Below are 20,229 nucleotides of genomic sequence, written 5' to 3' on the forward strand. Positions count from 1 at the left end.
TGGGTAGACGGTCCATACGAGAGTCACTTGGGTAGACCGTCTATACGAGAGTCACTTGAGTAGTCCGTCCATATATATAGTATGTGTGTCTTTTATGCATTGCGACACTCACATCCATTCACCGACGCATTTTGGGAAGCTCTTCAGAAAATTGCGACAACAATTTATTTTTTTGGTGAGTCGGCATCCAGACGTTATGATTCAGTTTGGCGTCCAGAGTTTCCCAGTCGCTATCTTAATATCTGGGATCCCTTGATGTGGCGTCCAATACATTGTGTTAGCCATACTAGTTGATTTAACTGTTAAACTGCTCGAAACGTATCCGTGAGACCCTGAGAGCCCCAGGCTCCACCAAGAGCACTATGATATCTGCGTTCATTTTAAAGAGTCACAATCAACGCTTACGGTGGGCTACACCAATCGTTGACTAAACGGAGCCAGGTACGTCCTCCGTCTTCCTAGTTGTCGTACGACCCGATGCGCCCAGTGATTCACTTGAGCACTGTTGCGCCTACATTTGTTTTAAAGAGCGGCATACATTATGGATACGTAGGCTACTGAAATTGATGACGGTTAGAATCTTCACGTTTCCAAGCTGGTACAACATATGTTGTCCGTTTTTTGGGACTCGTACACAAGGGATCAGGGGTACTTCATGATTGAACTGTTAAACTGTTAAACTGCAACAAGGGGTGGGGGGGGGGCTTAGTCACCCCAGCTGTCGGTTGCCTGGAGCGCCCTGGGGTCCCCTATAATCAGTAGGACACCTATATTCGTTTTAAAGAGAATCCTACACTTAGGAAACGGTGGACCGTTACAATCGATGACTAAACTGAACCAAGAATCGTACTCGACGCACTTCCGGTAGTGTAACTAGCGGCTCTCGAGAGCGCTTAGCGATAATCTTGACACCTGAGCTGTCCTTACGAAGGATGATTAACGTACACTGAAAGCTTTCAAACAGTTGGCCTTGTGGTGACTGAGTGGTAGTGTGGACAAACCCGCGCCCCAATAACTAAGTTCTGCCAAATATAGCGCTGTCTTTTTCATACATAATATAACCCCGCTTTAGAAAACAAGTTCACACGTCTAAAATACCCGATTTGTAACGCGTTGATGAAACCCATATTTTTATTCTCGTGTTTTGGAGTAGATCGCAGCAGAGCGCGATTGGTAAAAACGATAGTCCATCTTAGCTGTCTATTATTAATTGTAACACATATCCGTGTTCCCATGTAATTTGACCTCTGGGACTCTGGGTAATAGCGCCTGTGTCCGCGGCATTCAAACCCCAGGCTGTAGATGACTAGGACCGTTCTGTTGCTGACATGGGCATAGGTTAACTTGGATGTATAGATTTAATGAAGGGATATATGCCGTACACTGATTTGTCATTGGACTTGTCGTCATAGGACTGGTTTTAGTACTAGTACTTGCACTTTGTATGCAATAAATCAGGATCTGACAGCAAGAAGCGTCCGTTGGTTGTGTTATCTCTCAGGGTCAGCCCTTAAAACACTACACCTCAGTGGGGGATATCACATCCCCATTGAGTCAGTGTTGCCAAATTTTTACCGCTATCCAGCTGATTGCTTTAAAATAAGCGATGTTTTTTTGTTGTTTTTTTTTTACAAAAAAAAAGAAAAACCCACTAAATCAAAGTTTTATCAGCCCTTCTAAAGAGATATTTATCTGGTTTGAGTTGGCTCGCTGGGAAGTTAGGGGCCAAAGAATAAATTACGTAGGTGACGGGGTCTGCCCATCAACACATCTTGTCCACCGTTCGAGGGGAAAGTCACAAAAATGTTTCCCGCTGTAATTTTAGTAATTTTCGGTAAGTTGTTTACTTTCTCGTATACCGAAGTATAGAGGAAGTATTGTAATTGTACAAAAATCAAAATCGAGATTTTTCTCCAATCTCGACGTTTAACACCTTCCTAAGACGGAAAAACTTAGTTTTGCAATTTTTGTCCGTATGTATCTCTCTGTGTGTATATGCCTGTGAGCACGATTACTACAGCTAGGTTGATGAAATTTCATATATAAGTATTATATCGAATGCGTGGCTCTGTATCAAGTTATCAGCTTATTCCGATAACCGGAAGTGGAACATTCTACTTTTAGTTTTTCAAAAGCCTATAACTTGAGTACTGTTTCGGATAGATAAACGAAATTTCACATATAAGTAAAACATCTATTTTAAGTAATTAAAAATCTATATATATAATTCTCTTCTGGGATCAGTTAGAAAACAAGCTGCAAGCGCCTCCTTGCAGTCCCCTCTCTTTCTCTCTATCACTATCAATACCACCCCCACCCCACCCCAACATTGTCTGGTGAGCGGTGTTCACTCTAAATTTTTACAAAGCTAAATGTTTACGAATCGAAGAGCCGTACAGCCGGGTTTCTATTAGGGGCAGATAATTTAGTTCGATTTTAAACTTACAGGAGGTAACTAAGAAATAACTAAGAGGAGGCTGCTTTCACGGGGGGGGGGGGTTGTAGGGTCGGGGTTAGGGGAAAGTGGGGGGGGGGGGTAGTGTTTTAAAGCAAATATTTTCAGTGGCAGCATTGGTACTGTCGAATTTACAAATTATGAATTACTGAAAAGTAGAAAATAAAACAACTAAATAGCGGCGTATGATACGCTGCGGGTCGGCTCGTTGATTAAAAATCATGTCTGTATCCCGATTTGCCATCCCCCGTAGTGTTACATAACAATATTCGAGAAAGTTTAGGGGAGATCACTCCCGGTTTATTTTATTATCTATATCATTAAATGCCTAAATTTCAAATATTTTTTGAGCGATAATGTGATATCAATAACGATGTTTACTAACGTGAAATTTAAAATATAAACCTTCCTTTAGCCATTGCTGGCTGCTCGCTGGCCCAATCCAATCCGCCCAATCCCACAACTGACTGCGGTATTGCCGCTCAAACATGTTACTTCGCTTCTAAGGATTTGATCAAGAAGAAGATCGATGATTTTGATTTCCTTGGAGGATGCAAGTAAGTATTCTTGCCCGTAGTAACATTTTTCGGCCTTGAGTTTAAAGGCTTTGAAGTCTATTTCCCTAGGACTTTTTGACGGATTCCTTATTTAAACGGTCCGGTCAGTGCAACCGTGGTAAAACCAACGGTGGTTAAACCCTAACCTTAGTCTAGATAAAAATACAAAAAACTAATACTAATGTCTATTACTACAATTCTAAAACCAATGCCGATGCCCGCTATCTCGTTTTAGTCGAAAAAGAAAGAAAACGAGAAACATCGGCGGTCGATTTCATACAAATCACAAATAAAATATTATAAAAACAAATACCTCCACGCACGAGGTGCGCCAAGCGCCCACACAGAAACTGACCAGAACTACATTCTGGTTATAAGGTGAAAAAGGACTAATGCTGGCGGTCACTCGGACTTAAATACCCTGTGACTGGTCGGAAGGGGAAGCCCCGTAGCCGCTGTGCAGCAGAACATTCACGCACAGATTCGCACACAAAAATATAATACAAAATAAATCATCCAATCACCCGCTCACATATATTACTTGTATGTGCCTCTTAGTTTACCTGTGATCTAATTTTGACCTGACCTGTACTCCTAATTTAGTCGCTGGTTTAAGGCTAGACCTGAAATCTCTAAATTAGCCTCTAGTTTAGCGCTTCGCCTATTGTCAAGTAGAAGTTAGCAGAAACAGAGTATAGCTTAGTTAGTTAGACCAATAGAAATATAGGAGTTGACCGGTCACTTAGGATGTAGTTAGGTAGATGTAGGAAATTGATTTGTGTGAATAAAGAAATAAAGTATATCTTGAATTGGACTTGTGTTAATTCCAAACTGTGCCAGGCTACGATTCTAAAGAAGACGATAACATAGTACAATCCCCGGACTGGATGTGTATTACAGTATACATTACGCATACAAATAGACACATTCATATAACCAACCAAATCCCTACTCTCAAAACTGGTGGTTCTTCTTTTTTACCCCACCCTCACGCTTATCATGCGGTCAAACTTCTGACTGATCTATCATCTCTATTCCAGAGCCTACAGAACAATGCTGGACTGTTTCAATAAAATACCAAATGCTGATGCATGTAACGAGCTCCAGCCCTTCAAAGCTCTCGTCACACCCACAGTAGACGGAGTCTGTGGTAAGAATAAATGGTATAAAGTTTCTAAAGTTGATCTGCCAACGTAAACTGTGGTAGAATTAAAGGGACTGGTATAAAGTTAAATTGCCACGTTTACCTGCGACAGTGAAGAGGCAAAAATTAACCTTCTGGATCTGGATCAACCTGTCATGTAGTGAACAACGTTACTGGAATTGTCCTCAAGTTCTTACATTTTACTCAGTTCAAGAATGTGTCTCTTGTTTATCTGACATAGCATAAGACAACCCCTCTCTCTGTATTCCAGGAGGACCTGGCCAGAATTTAGTCACCCCTTGTGCCACTCAGTTCGGCACCTGTATGACTAGCCTCTACACCATTGAGGGCGACATCAGGAACAACCAAGGCACAAAGGCCTGCCCGTAAGTCGATGCTAACTTAGTGCCCGGGAAAATAGATCTACACTAGATACAGCTACTAAGAATCTCCCATAATAACTGAATAGAGTCGATGTATTGAATGAGTAAAGAAAGCAAATCGTGGCCAGTTTTTGGAATAGAAAAAAATAAATATTTCAGCAATTTATAATGTATTATAACTGAAACAACATTGTCAGCTTTAAAAATAATAACTTTGTTTGTGTATACTAGATTCATGTGCTTTAAAATTGTTATGACCGCTCACTCCAAAGTCAGATTAACATTAAACAATATGCAGCATGTTAAAGGATTTATTAATTTACCTCAGATATTTAAAACTCCTTAATTTTGGCAATGATTTATTTATGAATAATAATACGTTTTTGATATGCAATATATTTCTATTTTTAGAACAATTTTTATAGTTTGTTATAGAATAGCTTCTTTACGAACAATTAAAAAAAAACCACTATACCATTCAGCGCCCTGACACAGTTCACCCAGTGCAACAGACAGCTGGCTGCTGCCAACATTTGCTCCGGCTCTATGATGTCCATGATCCAGGATTTCATCTCCGCCATTGACCAGGATGAGATGCTCGATGGATGCCGTAAGGAAACATTTTTAATTGCTTCACTAGGCTCACTAGGTTCACTAGGCTTAACATATTTTCACCTTGCTTGTATGTTGATCACTTTGATCCCAATTAAAAATGCTCACATCGTAATAGAGAAAGAAAAATCCTATCCAATGTCCGATCGCCTGAAAATGTATAGAACAAGTCACATTCATTGTATTTTATTTTTGGAAGAACAAAACCAGTTCTCGTCTAAGAAATAATGAAACCAACACGCGTTTGAACGAGCATAACCACTTGGTGTTTTAAATTTCATATTTAAGAGGGGCAATTTGCTAAAACTCTCGGTATGTGCACCGCCCAATTGGTGAACGACATCACAACTAGCTCCAACACACAGGAAGACTTCTCAGTTGCCTGCGCGTAAGTTTGTGATTTATGGTGTAGATGTTGGCGTACGACTTCATCATACCTACTACAACCACTGTTGCCACAGCTACTACACCTGTTACACGTAGTAGTTCATATACTACTACACCTGGAGCACAAAATTAAACCTACCACACATACTGCACATACTAATATTAACAAACACACCAACTGCATCTGCCACACCTACTATACATACTAATCATAATACAAACACCAACAACACGTACTACACCTACTGCACAAACAAAACATACCAAAACCACTACATCTGCAACATCTACCACACCTACTGCACATACTAAATCTACCACACCTACTACACCTACAACATTTACACCTACAACACCTATCACACCTACCAAACATGCTAAATATACTTTACACGCTAAACTTACCACGCCTACTGAACTGGATACAGATAAAATGGCAGCTTTTATCATCAATAGCCACTAGAAACTACACTCACAAACACATAACAAATCCATTTTCACACACTATTGGTGAACATGTTATCAAACCCTGCGTACAGCTATTGTCCAATTGTCTTTGACGGTTTACAAATTACACATTGGTATTGTATATCTTGTACCTAGTCACCCATACCTTCATTACAGCAAACTATTTTGACATCAATTAAATGTATATTGAACTGTAATACTTAGACATCTTACCATTTGGCAGCATTGTTCTAATTTAAGTCTAACCCATTCTTACTGGTTATTTAATAAACGAGTGTCAATGTCAAAGTCGGTTCTACAATTTAAAAACATCTTTCCAGACAAGCCGCAGATGCTCTCGCCTGTGTGGACGCTAACGCCAAAGCCCTGGCCTGCGCCTCTGTTAACGGCTCAACAATGACAACAGAAATGGTCAACAGCATCAAGGTCTACGTCAACCACTACTGTAGTAAGTTGTTGGCCCATTTTACTTGGACCTTTTAAATTTTAATTTTAATTTTCCTTTCTGGTATACAGAGTATAGAAGAAGTATTGTAATCGTACACACAAATTAACCAAATTTTAAACAGTTTTCGCCGTTTTAGACACCCTTACTGCATAATATTCTGAATATAAAAGATGCATTGTAATCGTAAAAAAAACAAAAAAAAAACTTCGAGATTTTGAAAAACATTTCTACGTTTTGTAACGTTCCGGACCTGAAAAGAACTTACTTTTTCAATGCTATCCGTCTGAGTTGTAAACACAATAAATTTGAGTATCGTTAAGCTTTACGAAATTGTATATATAAGTTTATGACATCCCTGCTAATATTTTATTTGAGCCACACAGAGGCGGTATTAAGCGCCTAAGTAATTACTTGAAAACTTTCAGCGGATGCATTATTTTGTGCTACGCGTTAGCTAGTTTATAACAAATATTTCAACCTCAGATCCAAGGAGCAGCGATTGCATTCAGGAGTTGAACGACTGCAAGGCCGATCTAGTAACGTTGGGACCTAACACAGACGTCGCTAGACGGTGCAAGTAAGTTAAGACGGCGTATATTGTGAGTCTTTTGGTTTGTGTGCCGATGTCATACGTCTAATGTGTCTGATGTCATGTTTCGGATGTCATGTCTGATGCCATGTGTTTGATATGATGTGTTTAATGCTATTCTTCAAATGTGGTGTGTCTGATGTCATGTATCTCATGTCATGCATATTACTCTAGCCAAATAAGTTTGTTACAGCGTGTCGGCCAGATTCCTGGAGTGTACAGCTGGTCTGGCTTGCAGAGACTCGGTCAAGGCTATGATCGACAAGTTGAGGACGGACCTAGAGACGGAAGAAACGAAAGAACATTGTCGTACGTTTTCAATATCCGGGCACACGATTTACTTTTTGGTTTTTGGTCAGATTACTGCAGTGTGTATTTGTGAGTGGGTGTATGTGTGTGTATATGTATAAAAAAAAGCAAAAAAAAAGTATTGTGGTAACTATAACTCGCAGAAGTTCCATTTATTCCCTACAGCCACCGTGGGGCCATGTGCTGATCGTATCATGGTGTGTGTCAACAATCTGGAAGTTCTCAAGTCCATGAACACCAACACGGACAAAGCTATATTCTGCGGGTTGGTACCTTAAAATTTGTTCCAGTAACACCTCATTGTATTTAAATGCACAAATATATATATATATATATATATATATATATATATATATATATATATATATATATATATATATATATATATACTAGCGTACCCGCCCCCGCGCGTTGCCGCGGGAATAGAAGAAAGTCCGAAGAAATATATAAGAAGCGTTTCATCCTTGCGTTACCAATCTTATATTCTTAGACGTGTGACCTTGTTTTCTAAAAGTGAATTATTTAAATGTAAACAATGCCTACGCTTGGATAAATATCGGGACACAGGTTAACCTACACTACCGCATGAAAACCTAGAGTGTACATTAATCACTCACCGAAATAATGAGGTAGTACACAATTCGGGGCTCGCCCATGTGTCAGGGACGTAGAGGGTCGCTCTCAGGAGCCCCCCCCCCCCACACCCCCGATTACACAACCGCATCGTTAAAACTATCAGGCGGCATCGTGCTCATAGGATAACCCAGAGTGCCAAATAGCACCCAGTTAACAATGATGCAGATTGCATCATTCGATAAAGTGACACAAATGAACAGGATTTTTTTCTTCAACACGTAAACAAATTATTTGACGTGTTTTAAACATCAGTCTGACTGATGCAATATGTTAACGTTACTAATGGTCTATTATTAGATGCGCGATCTCAATTTCTGATTGGATTGTCTAAAAATAGATGCAAATTGCATCATTCGCAAAGTGACGAAACTGTTTGGATTTTTTTACGGACAAAAAGAAACATCCCAGTTAATCTAACCTTGGTTAATTTTTCTGATTATTAAAATAAACGTATTACATGGCCCTCAGCGGCCCATGTGAGCCTTTGGGCGCCGAAACTGTTTGCAGCCAAATCGCATCCTCCCAGGGCGCCGGCGGACACGCCTGATTCAATTTAGTGAGTGTTTGTAGCGCCCCATCCTATCACACCGTCTATTACACTGTTTAGACCGAACGTAGTCGCCATAGCGTTCACGGGAAAGACCTGGGCGCCAAATCGCATCCTACCGGGGGGCTGCCCATGCGAAATTAAATCCCTCCTCCCACCACCACACCCTCTCCCTCTCCCCACCCCAGAAACCTTCTCGGAAGTATTCATCAACTCCCTAAAGTTGTATGGCACCCTGATAAACTGTGTCGAAACGCAATCGTCTTTTATTTTTATAAACCGTATATAGAGAAAAATCCCACCATCCCATGGCGCCGCCCTTGCGTAATTTTATAAAAAGATTTTTTACAGAAACGTCACCTGAAGTGTTCTAATTAACTCCACACCGTTTGATGGCGATCGGATGAACGATGTCAAACCGCAATCGAGTTTTATTTTTATTTTCCGTATATAGAGAAAAATCGCACCCTCCTGTGGCACCGCCCTTGCGAAATTAAAAATGATTTTTTTTTACAGAACCCTTCCCTGGAATGTTCTAATGAACTCACCAAAGTTTGATGGCGATCGGATAAACAGTGTAAAACCAAAATCGACTTTTTAAAAATATATACCGTATACAGAGAAAAAACAATTTACGCCCTGCCGGGGCGCCACCCCTGTGAATTTGAAAACATTTTGCGCAGAAACCTCCCCAAAAATTTTCTCAATTTAAAAGACAAACAAACAGACAGACAGACATACATTGCATATATATATATATATATATATATATATATATATATATATATATATATATATGTATATATACATATATATATAATCGTTTGTTCCTTGCAGGAAGGTAAACACTGCCGTGAAGTGCTTTGACTTTGTCAGGAGAGATCCCCTTTGCTCTAAAGAAAATGTCCTGGTCAGTGACACCGAGACACAACTTGGTGTGGACATTGCTCCTGCTTGTGGAGGTAATCGGGTTATCTTCTCCTAGTGCACCATCAATGTTTAAATTTTATGACCACTAGTACAGTATAACTTGATTGTTTTGGACGCTAGTGTATCATAAACGTTTAACTTCATGGGCTACATGAGTTGATTTCAATTGTGCCCCAGTACCCCATTTCGTTGCTATAGTTAAGCTGTTGATAAATAAATGAAAAAACTCTTTCTCCAGCTGCTATCGGAACCTGCAACGACCGCATGAGAGTGTGTGCCGCCACAGAAACTTACGTCAACTGGGTCAGCCAAGACTTGAAAAAGGATGAGTACTGTAGGTCAGTGACCCTTGTCTTAATTTTTTTCTTAGCTCATTTCTAAAAAAATTAAACAAAAACCATGGATTTACACTTCAACATTACACACCTCCATATTATATCTACATTGCACCTCCACATTTCACACTTACACATTTGACGGCTCCATCTTACACCGACATACAAACATTAAAATTTCACTTGTTCTGTCTCAGACGTGCCAATATAGGCATCACCTGCTTTGAAGGTCTTAGACAAGATTCTACCTGCAACACAACCATTAGCGCGGTCTCTATCTATGAGGAAAAGCTGAACATAATCATCAAGCCTCTGTGTGGCGTGGAATGTAAGTCAAATTTTCACTCTTTGTGGGGTATGCACGTCATACAAGCACATTTTCAGAAGTTTGTGACAAAACCGCACATTTATTTTTGAAAAAAAAAAGAACTTATTATAATAGGTTTTATGAGAATATCTAACAAAATGTATACAGTTTACACGGAATGTGATCCAATATGTTTTTAAGATGGGCATTATATGTTGAGGATGCTACACTTCATTAAAGGATCCCAATAATATTTACTGACATCCTGTGCTAGAGCCATGCGGCTTGGCAGCTTTAGTACCCTGAAAACCACCCAGAGCTATACCAGCGGGAGTGTAAACTCCTGGCTGGTTCATCTAAGCAGGGAAGTACGTCGTGGGTAGTGGTCAGACGAAAGCTAGCACCCTGGTCCTGTAGGTTAGGGGTTGAACATAAGGCCAGCAGCCTTATTTCGTAAAACAAAAATCCTCTACAGAAACAAAGCAGGAAGCAATACACATTTTAAAACCTGTGACAGCTGTGAAACAGAAGTCTACATCAATAAAACTTATCCCCATACACCAAAACCCAACCTACAACACCCCATACAAAATATAAAAATAGATAGTTAGAACGTTAGAACACTTCATCAAATCGGAAAACGAGAAAAGGCAGTTTAAGAAAATGAAAAGATCCTTATTAGATATGTTTTAAATGTATAAACTAAATTTTATTTAAAGAAGGAATATAAAAATAAAGGCATATTTGAATGTAGAAACATTTTAATTATGCAACCGTAAAAGTGTTTATTGTTGTGACAAGAACGAAAAAAACAATGACGTAACATGTCACATGTTTAATTCACGGAAAGTACACAAAACTGATGGCGTCATCTCTCATTTTTACTTTCTCGTATATACGAAGTATAGAGAAAGTATTGTAATCGTGCACAAAAATCACTTGAAATTTTAACTATTTTCACCGTATTACACCTCAGTCCTTCATCACATCCGAAGTATAGAGGACTTATTTTAATCGGGCAAAAATGATAAATCCAGATTTTATCAAAATTAAGAGGTTTTATGCGTAATCCAGTCTGAAAAACTGGGCTTTGCAACTCTGTCCGTATGTCTGTGTGTCTGTCTGTCTGTTCGTGTGTAAACACGATAACTTGAGTACCGTTATAGCTAGGTTGATGAAATTTCATATATAAGTATTTTATCAAAATCGTAGATCCGTATCAACTTTTGAGCGATTTCCGATAACCGGAAGTGGTACTTTTTCTACTTTGAATTTTTCAAAAGCCTATAACTTGAGTACTATTTCAGATAGATAAATGAAATTTCACATGTAAGTATAAGATCTAATTCTCTACCTTCTGTCAAATTTTGAGTAATGTCCGTTGCACGCAAGTACTAATTTACGCTACTTCCGATTTCTAAAAAAACTAATGTAAATTTTTAAAGTACTAATAATATTGCGCACTATTATGCACTTTTTTTATTTGGCGTTCACTTGGTGTGCAATCTTTTGTCTACGAGATTTTATTCTATTTTTAAAACTTTAAGTATTTAAAATGGATTAAAAATCATGTCTATAGCCCGAGTTCTCATCCCCTGTTGTTTTATATAAGAATATTCGAGAAAGTTTAGTGGAGATCACTCCCTGTTTATTAGTATATGAAGAAATGAACTATTCCATTCAAATTTGATCTAGATCTATAGATCTACATCTCAAGACTAAAGCTATAAAATGTATTCGATTTTCTCCAGAAAAAGTATTACACATTTTTTTTTTAAATAACAAACATAAATACCATTGAACAGCTGGTTTTTTTACGGAATCATTTAAGTCTCTAAATAAGTGTTTGCATTTAATATGGTGGTGTGTTGACTAATAATGTAAATAATGTATATAATGTAGTATTTCTAATAGATATTGGTAGCCTATCTTATTTTAAATGTGTCGGATTTTTAGCTATTTAGGCATTTCATTTATTGTGTCGCTAATATCGTTTAACGTGTAGTAAAGCACATAGCGATTTGACCAATAACTATTTTATAAAATATTTTTCTTTAACAAGTATAGCTTTAAAATATATAGTTACCGACGGCTAGTTTTTAAATAAAGTGGCAGTATTATCCAATAACTTTCTGGTATATTGCAATTTTAAAAAGTAGAATAGATTCGCTTTTATAAAAAATGCGTGCTTTATAAAGGGTACTGATTAATTTTTTAAAAGATAACTTCCATCTAATAATGACAAATTAAATGACAAAATGCATTGTCAACGATTCTAGACCTCTACATAATATTTCGTCAACAGAACTGATATGGTACTCAAGTTATTGTGTTGATAGACATACGTAATGACAGACATATACACACGCACTTACATGCACATGCACACACAAACAAAATAGCTAAGTTTGTGTGTGTGTATGTGTGTGCCTGTCTGCGAACGTGGTAACTTGATACCATTATAGCTAGGTTGATGAAATTCCATATATAAGTTTTATATTAAATTTGTACTTCTGTATCAACTCTTTGGCAATATCCGGTAACCAAAAGGAGAACTAATTTTACTTTCGGTTTTTCAGAAGCCTATTACTTGAGTACTGTTTCTGATAGACGAAATTTCATATATAAGTAAAACAGTTGTAAAACGTATCTCTTTAGTTTCTGTCAAATTTTTGAGTAATTTCCGGTGACCGGAAGTAGTGTGTTACGCAATAATATTCCCTCCCTCCCTCCCACCCCCCCCCCTCTCTCCCGAAGAACTCCAAATAATTTACTTCCGTTTCCACTATTACGTGATACGCCCCTATTATGAAACTGTTCAATGTCATAAATCTCGATTCCTTCTAGCATGTATAGAATGCTAGTTGAAAATTCCTGATCTACCGACCAGATTAATAGACGACTTCACAATGTTAAATCATTCGATTTTACTCAAAGCAAACTTTTCTCAAATAAAGTAAAAATTCATTCCAAAGCAAGGAATATAACGTTGCAAAAAGATCGTGTACTAATAGAAGATTAAATCACCACAGCTATCTCCTCTCTTAAGGTATTTGTTAAAGTTTGTATTCCCTCTACCCAGATTAGTTTTCAAATGTTTCAACTTACATAAGTTTCTGTTATCAGCCTGTCTATAATCAAATATTTCCGGTTGTGCGGAAGCTATATGTAGAATTTTAGAAATGTAAAATACGTATTTATGTAGAGAAAATCTTTTTTTCCAAAATGTTATACACATAAATATTTAAAGACGATAATTAATTTATTGATATATTCATTTGTAGAAACACCCCATTAATTATAAAAGTTAAAAATAAATACTTTTTTTACACAAAAATTAAAAACTTTTTCAGGGAAATATAATAACGTCACTTGAAACGAATAGGAATTTACCAAAATGAAACAAAACTTACAAAGTTTTAACACCGGAAAAGTATGTACAATAAAATGATGTCATTGATTCTAGAGTAAAACTAGAATCTTAAATATTGTGCCGAAAACAAAACACAATAATGATGACGTCATCAATACTTTATAATACAGGCACTAACATTACCGCCTAATTTATTTGTCTAATCATAAAAGTGGACTGCATGCAGAGTTTCTTTCCTAATACTTAAATTACTTATTTTCACAAATACAACTAATTTTTTTGTCGACTACAATTAGTGAGGTGTGACTTCATTTTAGATGCGAATGATAAACTTGCCTTTCTGGACTAGACGGCACACGGGGCAAGTGAAGTAGAGTGGTCAGTCCCATTCTCAGACGAAATCCGTGTTGTTAACAGACAAAAACATGTTGGCTGAGATGTGTTGTCTTTTTAGATGTGTGGTCTGGCTTTTGTGACGATGTGTGAAAGCGGGGAGGGAAAAAAATCGTCAAACAAACATGACGTAATTAATTGACGACCTCTGAAACTCACAGTTATTTATCGAAGGACAACTGGTGTTTCTTAAAACTGAAATATTATATATATATATATATATATATATATATATATATATATATATATATATATATATATATATATATATATATATATATATATATTCCTTCAGCTATTGATGGGAGCTGGCTGGCCCAACCCCATCCGCCCAATCCCACAACTGACTGCGGTAGGGTCGCTCAAACATGTTACTTCGCTTCTAAGGATTTGGTCAGGAAGAAGCTCGATGAATTTGATTTCCTTGGAGGATGCAAGTAAGTCTTCTTGCCCATAGTTGTAAGTCATCTTGTCCAGAGTTATAAGGCTTACAATTTTTCTTCCCAGGACTTCTTCTCCAATTTCTTCTAGTTAAGGACTGTAAGCCTACTTAGCAAATCATGTTATAGTATGTAATTTTTTTTCATAGTATAATATTTATATTACTTGTATGGGCCTCTCAATCAACGTATGATCTAATTTTGACGACCTTTTCTCTTTAATTTGGCCTCTAGCTTATGGCTTGCCTGTACTTTTTGACTTATCATACGATCACATTTCTGACTGATCTTTCATCTCTATTCCAGAGCCTACAGAACAATGACGGACTGTTTCAATAAAATACCAAATGCCGATGCGTGTAACGAGCTTCAGCCCTTCAAAGCTCTCGTCACACCCATAGTAGACGGAGTCTGTGGTAAGATTTATATAAAGAACTGGTATAAAGTTTCTAAAGTTTGTCATTGTAAACTGTGGCAAGACTGAAGGGACTGGTATATATTTCTTAGAGTTTGTCTGCTATTGTAAACAAAATCAAAACCTTCAAAGTCTAAAAACAGCAACTGGTAAATATTTTAATAATAATTTTCGATATTAATAGTTAATATATTGCATCCTCTTTGCCGTCAATTCTAACATCTTTAGCAAGTAACTTAACTTGCAAGTTAACATGTCTCATTTACATGACACATTTACCTGGAAATTGTCCTGATATTCTTTTTTTTTTTTTGTAGTTCAACCTTGTGTAGCTTGTTTGTCTGTCTACACCTATTTCTGTATTCCAGGAGGACCTGGCCAGAATTTAGTCACCCCTTGTGCCACTCAGTTCGGCACCTGTATGACTAGCCTCTACACCATTGAGGGCGACATCAGGAACAACCAAGGCACAAAGGCCTGCCCGTAAGTCGATGCTAGCTTAGTGCCCGGAAGTATAGATCTACAGATCTATAGTAGATACAGCTACTTACACTTTTAAAAAAAATAATAGAATAGTAGTCTATGTATTTAATGGCACATTGGAAACGCCAACTAGTAGCAACTGAAACGAATTTTGATTTAGTTATGTCTAAGAGTAAAGAATGCGAATCATTATTTAATAGAAAAATAATTCAGCAATTTACAATGCAGAATGTCTGAAGCATTGCCAGCTTTAATTATTTGTATAGGTAACTTTGAATTGTGTTTGTGTATACTAGATCCAAGTGCTTCAAAACAGTTCTGGTCGCTAACTTCAAAGTCAGATTAACATTACGATTCACCATAAAATGCAGCATGTTAAAAGATTTATCAATTTGCATTATATATTTAAAATTAGTTTTTCTTGTAAAAATTAAATTACGAATAACAATACGTTTTTAATAATATTTTTACATCAATTTTTTCGTTTGTTATACAAACAGTTCACTGCAAAGTTTACAATAAAAAAAACTCACTTTGCCATTCAGCGCCCTGACACAGTTCACCCAGTGCAACCAACAGCTAGCTGCTGCCAACATTTGCTCCCCACATGTTCTCTCCATGATCCAAGATGTCATCTCCGCCTTTGACCAGGATGACTTGCTAGATGGATGTCGTAAGGAAACATTTTTACATGGTTCACTCAGCTAAACATATTTTCGCTTTGTTTATAAGTGAGTCACAACAAAGATTTAGAATTGGTCACATTGATCCCAACAAAAAGTGCTTAGATTGTTTAACTTTTGTTGAGACAAAAAAAATAATCATGCCCTGATCCCTTGAACGAGTCCCATTCGTTTTATTTTATTCTCGGAAAAAGAATAGGTATAAACATCTCGTATTTTGACGGGAATAATCGTAACTAGCTTGTTCCTATAGATGGCGTTCTAAGGTACTGCGAGGACAGTAGTTATAGGTATAGGAAACTTTGGGTAGATTTGTGTTAAGGAGATGGAGGTCATGTAAAAAGTAAATATACAATGTCGTATTTTATTGTGTTTTAGAGGGAGAATGTGCTAGAACTCTCGGCATGTGCACCGCCCAATTGGTGAACGACATCGCAACTAGCTCCAACACACAGGAAGACTTCTTATTTGCCTGCGCGTAAGTTTGTGCTTTATTGTGTAGATGTTGGCGTACGACTTCATCAAACCTACTACAACCACTGTTACCACAGCTACTACACCTGTTACACATACCTCATGTACTAAACCTACCACACTTACAACATCTACTACACATACTTTTTATATGAAACTTACCGCACCTATTCCATAAACTAAACACACCACATCTACCACACCAAATGCACATACTAAATCTACCAGACCTACTAAAAATACAGCGCCTACTACACTAGAGAATCAGACATAGCCGCAGACGTTATCATCAACTAAAAATACCACTCACAAACACTTAAAAGAAATCTTGTTTCGCACACCATAAAGACGTTATCTAACCACACATTCAGCTATTGTCTTACTGTCGTCAAACATATACCTTTACATTTACATATAGAAATTATATTGTTTGTACCTTGTCCTAATACCAATATAAGAAACTATATTGCCATGAAATCAATTGACATGAATCTATAATACTTAGACATTTGGCGTTTGTCAGTCTTGTGCTGACCGTTACACTTTCCATTTACTGGTTATTTAATAATCGAGTGTCCAATTCAAGGTCGGATCCAAAAGAAAAAAAATAATTTTGCAGACAAGCCGCATCTTCTCTAGAATGTGTGGACAATAAAGCGAAAACTCTAGCCTGCTCCTCTGTTAACGGCTCAACAATGACACCAGAAATGGTCAACAGTATCAAGGCCTACGTCCACCACTACTGCAGTAAGCTATATAACAGTTTTCCTGTTGAATATTATATTGTTTACCAGTGCAACATCAGCTGTTCTCCTAAACAACCTTTTTACAAGTCTTTATTTAACTTGCTTCCTCTGTCTGTCGTCAATAAATATGTCGTCAAATAAATCAAAACGAGCGAGCGGAATTTCGGGCACTTGTTACTGACAGATTCGTTTCAAAGTTGGCAGGTGTATCAAGACTTGAAGACAATACAATATGACATCAAATTTTTACTAATTTCGATCCCTAATTAATATTTTATGAATCACTAAAAAATTTCTGAAATTAGTAGGCTATCCTATCCTACTATTCCGCACAATCATACGCGCTGTATTATGTTCATTTGGTCTCTTATATTAACAAAAAATTAAAGTACTAAAAATGTTGAAGATAAACCGCGAACAGAACTTGAGTCACAGAACTCCAATTTTATGCTTACATGCTTGCCATGAGATCTGCATCTTGCATTCCAGCGGCAAACTCTTCCAGCAATATGTCAGAACAGAAGGCGCGCGTTTACATTACCTACGCTCCCATTAACAAGATTTGCGCGTAGAACAATATAGGGGACTGGTAGATGCTATCGCTGCGAAAGCACAAGGCAATAACATTCACCCTGGACAGTTGATCATTCTTCCCTCCACGTTTCAAGGCAGTCCACGGTATATGTAACAGAACTACCAATACGCAATTGCAATTGTCCGCAAATGTGGAAAGCCTGATTTATTCATAACATTCACCTGCAATCATGCTTGGCTGGAATTCTCTTACGCCATTTACAGTCGTTTGCCCAAACCCACATCATTTGGACAACATGTCTTTCAGGAAGTCTTCACCCGTCACTAAAAAGCGGCGTATGCTACGCCGCGGGTCGACTAGTTTATATTAAAATAACTCGAGTTATAATCAAACGGAAAGTTATTAATATGGTATCTACGAATAAATGATAGCATAAGCTAAAACCCCGTATTTATATCTCAACGGCGCCTTACACAGAAGTTGATGTTTAACGCCGGTATAAGTAGGCCTAAATACCTAAAAAGCGTTCATCATCAGCATTCACGTGAACTCATTGTGGGACGCAACAATATCTCTCCTTCATACTCGATTTTGGTTGATTCCACCAAGCTAGGCCCACGACATTTTTATAGACTCTGCTTAACTAGCAACTGACCTTTTTCAATTTTTTTGGACTACTTACTTTCCTCTTTCTTTGGGGAAAAACGTTCAGCAAATGTATTATTTGGTGGATGAACGCGCATCTCGGACTAATTTCCTTTCTATTCGGATGGCAGTAACACGAGACGACATAGTTAAATCATTACAAATACTTCATCCTCAGGTCCAAAGAGCAGTGATTGTATTCGGGAGTTGAACGACTGCAAGGCTGATCTAGTAACGCTGGGACCTAACACAGACGTCGCTAGACGGTGCAAGTAAGTTAAGCAGGTGTAAGTGTCTACACAGTGTAAAGAAAATGTTCGTAGTTTAACATCAAGCGTATTACGTGTCTAATTTCGTACGTCTAGTGTCGGATATCGTATGTCTTTTGATTTGTTTGTCTGATGTTATGCGCCTAATGTCATGTGTCTACTGTCATGTGTCTAGTGTCGTTCTTTGACGTCGTGCGTATACATGTTGCCAACAATTTGTTAGTGTACTGGTCGAATCTCTGTGATGTAACCACTTGTTTGTTACAGCGTGTCGGCCAGATTCCTGGAGTGTACAGCTGATCTGGCCTGCAGAGACTCGGTCAAGGCCATGATCGACAAGTTGAAGACGGACCTGGAGACGGAAGAAACGAAACAACATTGCCGTAAGTTTTGTCGTTCAAGACAGGTTTTACCGGCTAGTTTTCGGTCTCTCTCTCTCTCTCTCTCTCTCTCTCTCTCTCTCTCTCTCTCTATATATATATATATATATATATATATATATATATATGTATATATATATATATATATATGTATGTGTGTGTGTATGTGTGTATGTGTTTAAACAAACTTAGGACAATAAACCGCCATTTTTCTCAGAGATTCTAAAATTTCTTGCCTACAGCCACCGTGGGGTCATGTGCTGATCGTATCATGGTGTGTGTCAACAATCTGGAAGCTCTCAAGTCCATGAACACAAACACAGACAGAACTACATTCTGCGGGTTGGTACCTTAAAATTGTTTCCAGTAACACGTCATTGTATTTAAATGCACAAATATATATATATATATATATATATATATATATATATATATATATATATATATATATATATATATATATATATATATATATATATATATATATATATATATATATATATATATATATATATATATATATATACTAGCGTACTCGTCCCCCGCGCGTTGCCGCGGGGATAGAAGAAAGTTTGACGACATGTATTAGCAGGATTTCACCAACGCGTTACCAATCATATGTTCTTAGACGCGTGACCGTCTTTTCTAAAAGTGAGTTATTTAAATGTAAACAGTGCCTGCGCTTGGATCATAAATATCGGGACACGGGTTTACCTACAGTACCGCATGAAAACATTGAGTGTACATTAATCACTCACCGAAATAATATGATAGAACACACTTCGGTGACCGCACATGTGTCAGAGACGTAGAGGCCCGCTCTCAGCCCCCCCCCCCCCGATTACACATAGGCGCGGCGTACGACCCCTGGCTCCTTAAAACTAAAAGGCGCCATCGGCCAAATAGCATCCTGTTAATTATGATGCAGATTTCGTCATTCGCTAAAGTGACACAAATGTACATGATTTTTTTCTTTAACCCGTAAAATAATTAGTGGACGTGTTTTAACGATCAGTGTGTCTGATGCAATATGCTAGCGTTACTAATGGTCTATTATTAGATGCTCGATCTCAATTTCTGACTGGATTGTCAAATAATAGATGCTTATAGCATCATTCGCAAAATGAGGAAACTCTACAGTAGGCTCCTCATATTCAAAAAGTTATTTTTTCATCTTTCGCAAGGTGACGAAACTGTACAGAAGGATTTCCTCGCGTTACAAAGTTATTTTTAGAAGCCTGCTGTAGTTTTACCGCTGAGTATAGTAGTACCACTTACTCGCTATG

At 37.7% G+C, this 20,229-nt stretch overlaps 1 protein-coding gene across 1 annotated transcript in view; it reads left to right on the forward strand.

The window, feature by feature from the left end:
- Window positions 1-1,740: 1,740 nt before the first annotated feature.
- Window positions 1,741-20,229, forward strand: part of LOC131928836 (uncharacterized) — a 35,942-nt gene continuing 17,453 nt past the window's right edge. The window contains exons 1-5 of the mRNA XM_059284971.1: window positions 1,741-1,834; window positions 2,871-3,012; window positions 4,053-4,162; window positions 4,428-4,542; window positions 5,022-5,149. Of these exons, the coding sequence (XP_059140954.1) occupies window positions 1,804-1,834; window positions 2,871-3,012; window positions 4,053-4,162; window positions 4,428-4,542; window positions 5,022-5,149 (526 nt within the window). The 5' untranslated portion in view covers window positions 1,741-1,803. The remainder of the gene's footprint in view (window positions 1,835-2,870; window positions 3,013-4,052; window positions 4,163-4,427; window positions 4,543-5,021; window positions 5,150-20,229) is intronic.

The sequence above is a fragment of the Physella acuta genome, unplaced genomic scaffold (assembly GCF_028476545.2).
Source record: "Physella acuta isolate Inbredline_101_S28 unplaced genomic scaffold, ASM2847654v3 ptg001554l, whole genome shotgun sequence".
Lineage (NCBI taxonomy): Eukaryota > Metazoa > Mollusca > Gastropoda > Physidae > Physella > Physella acuta.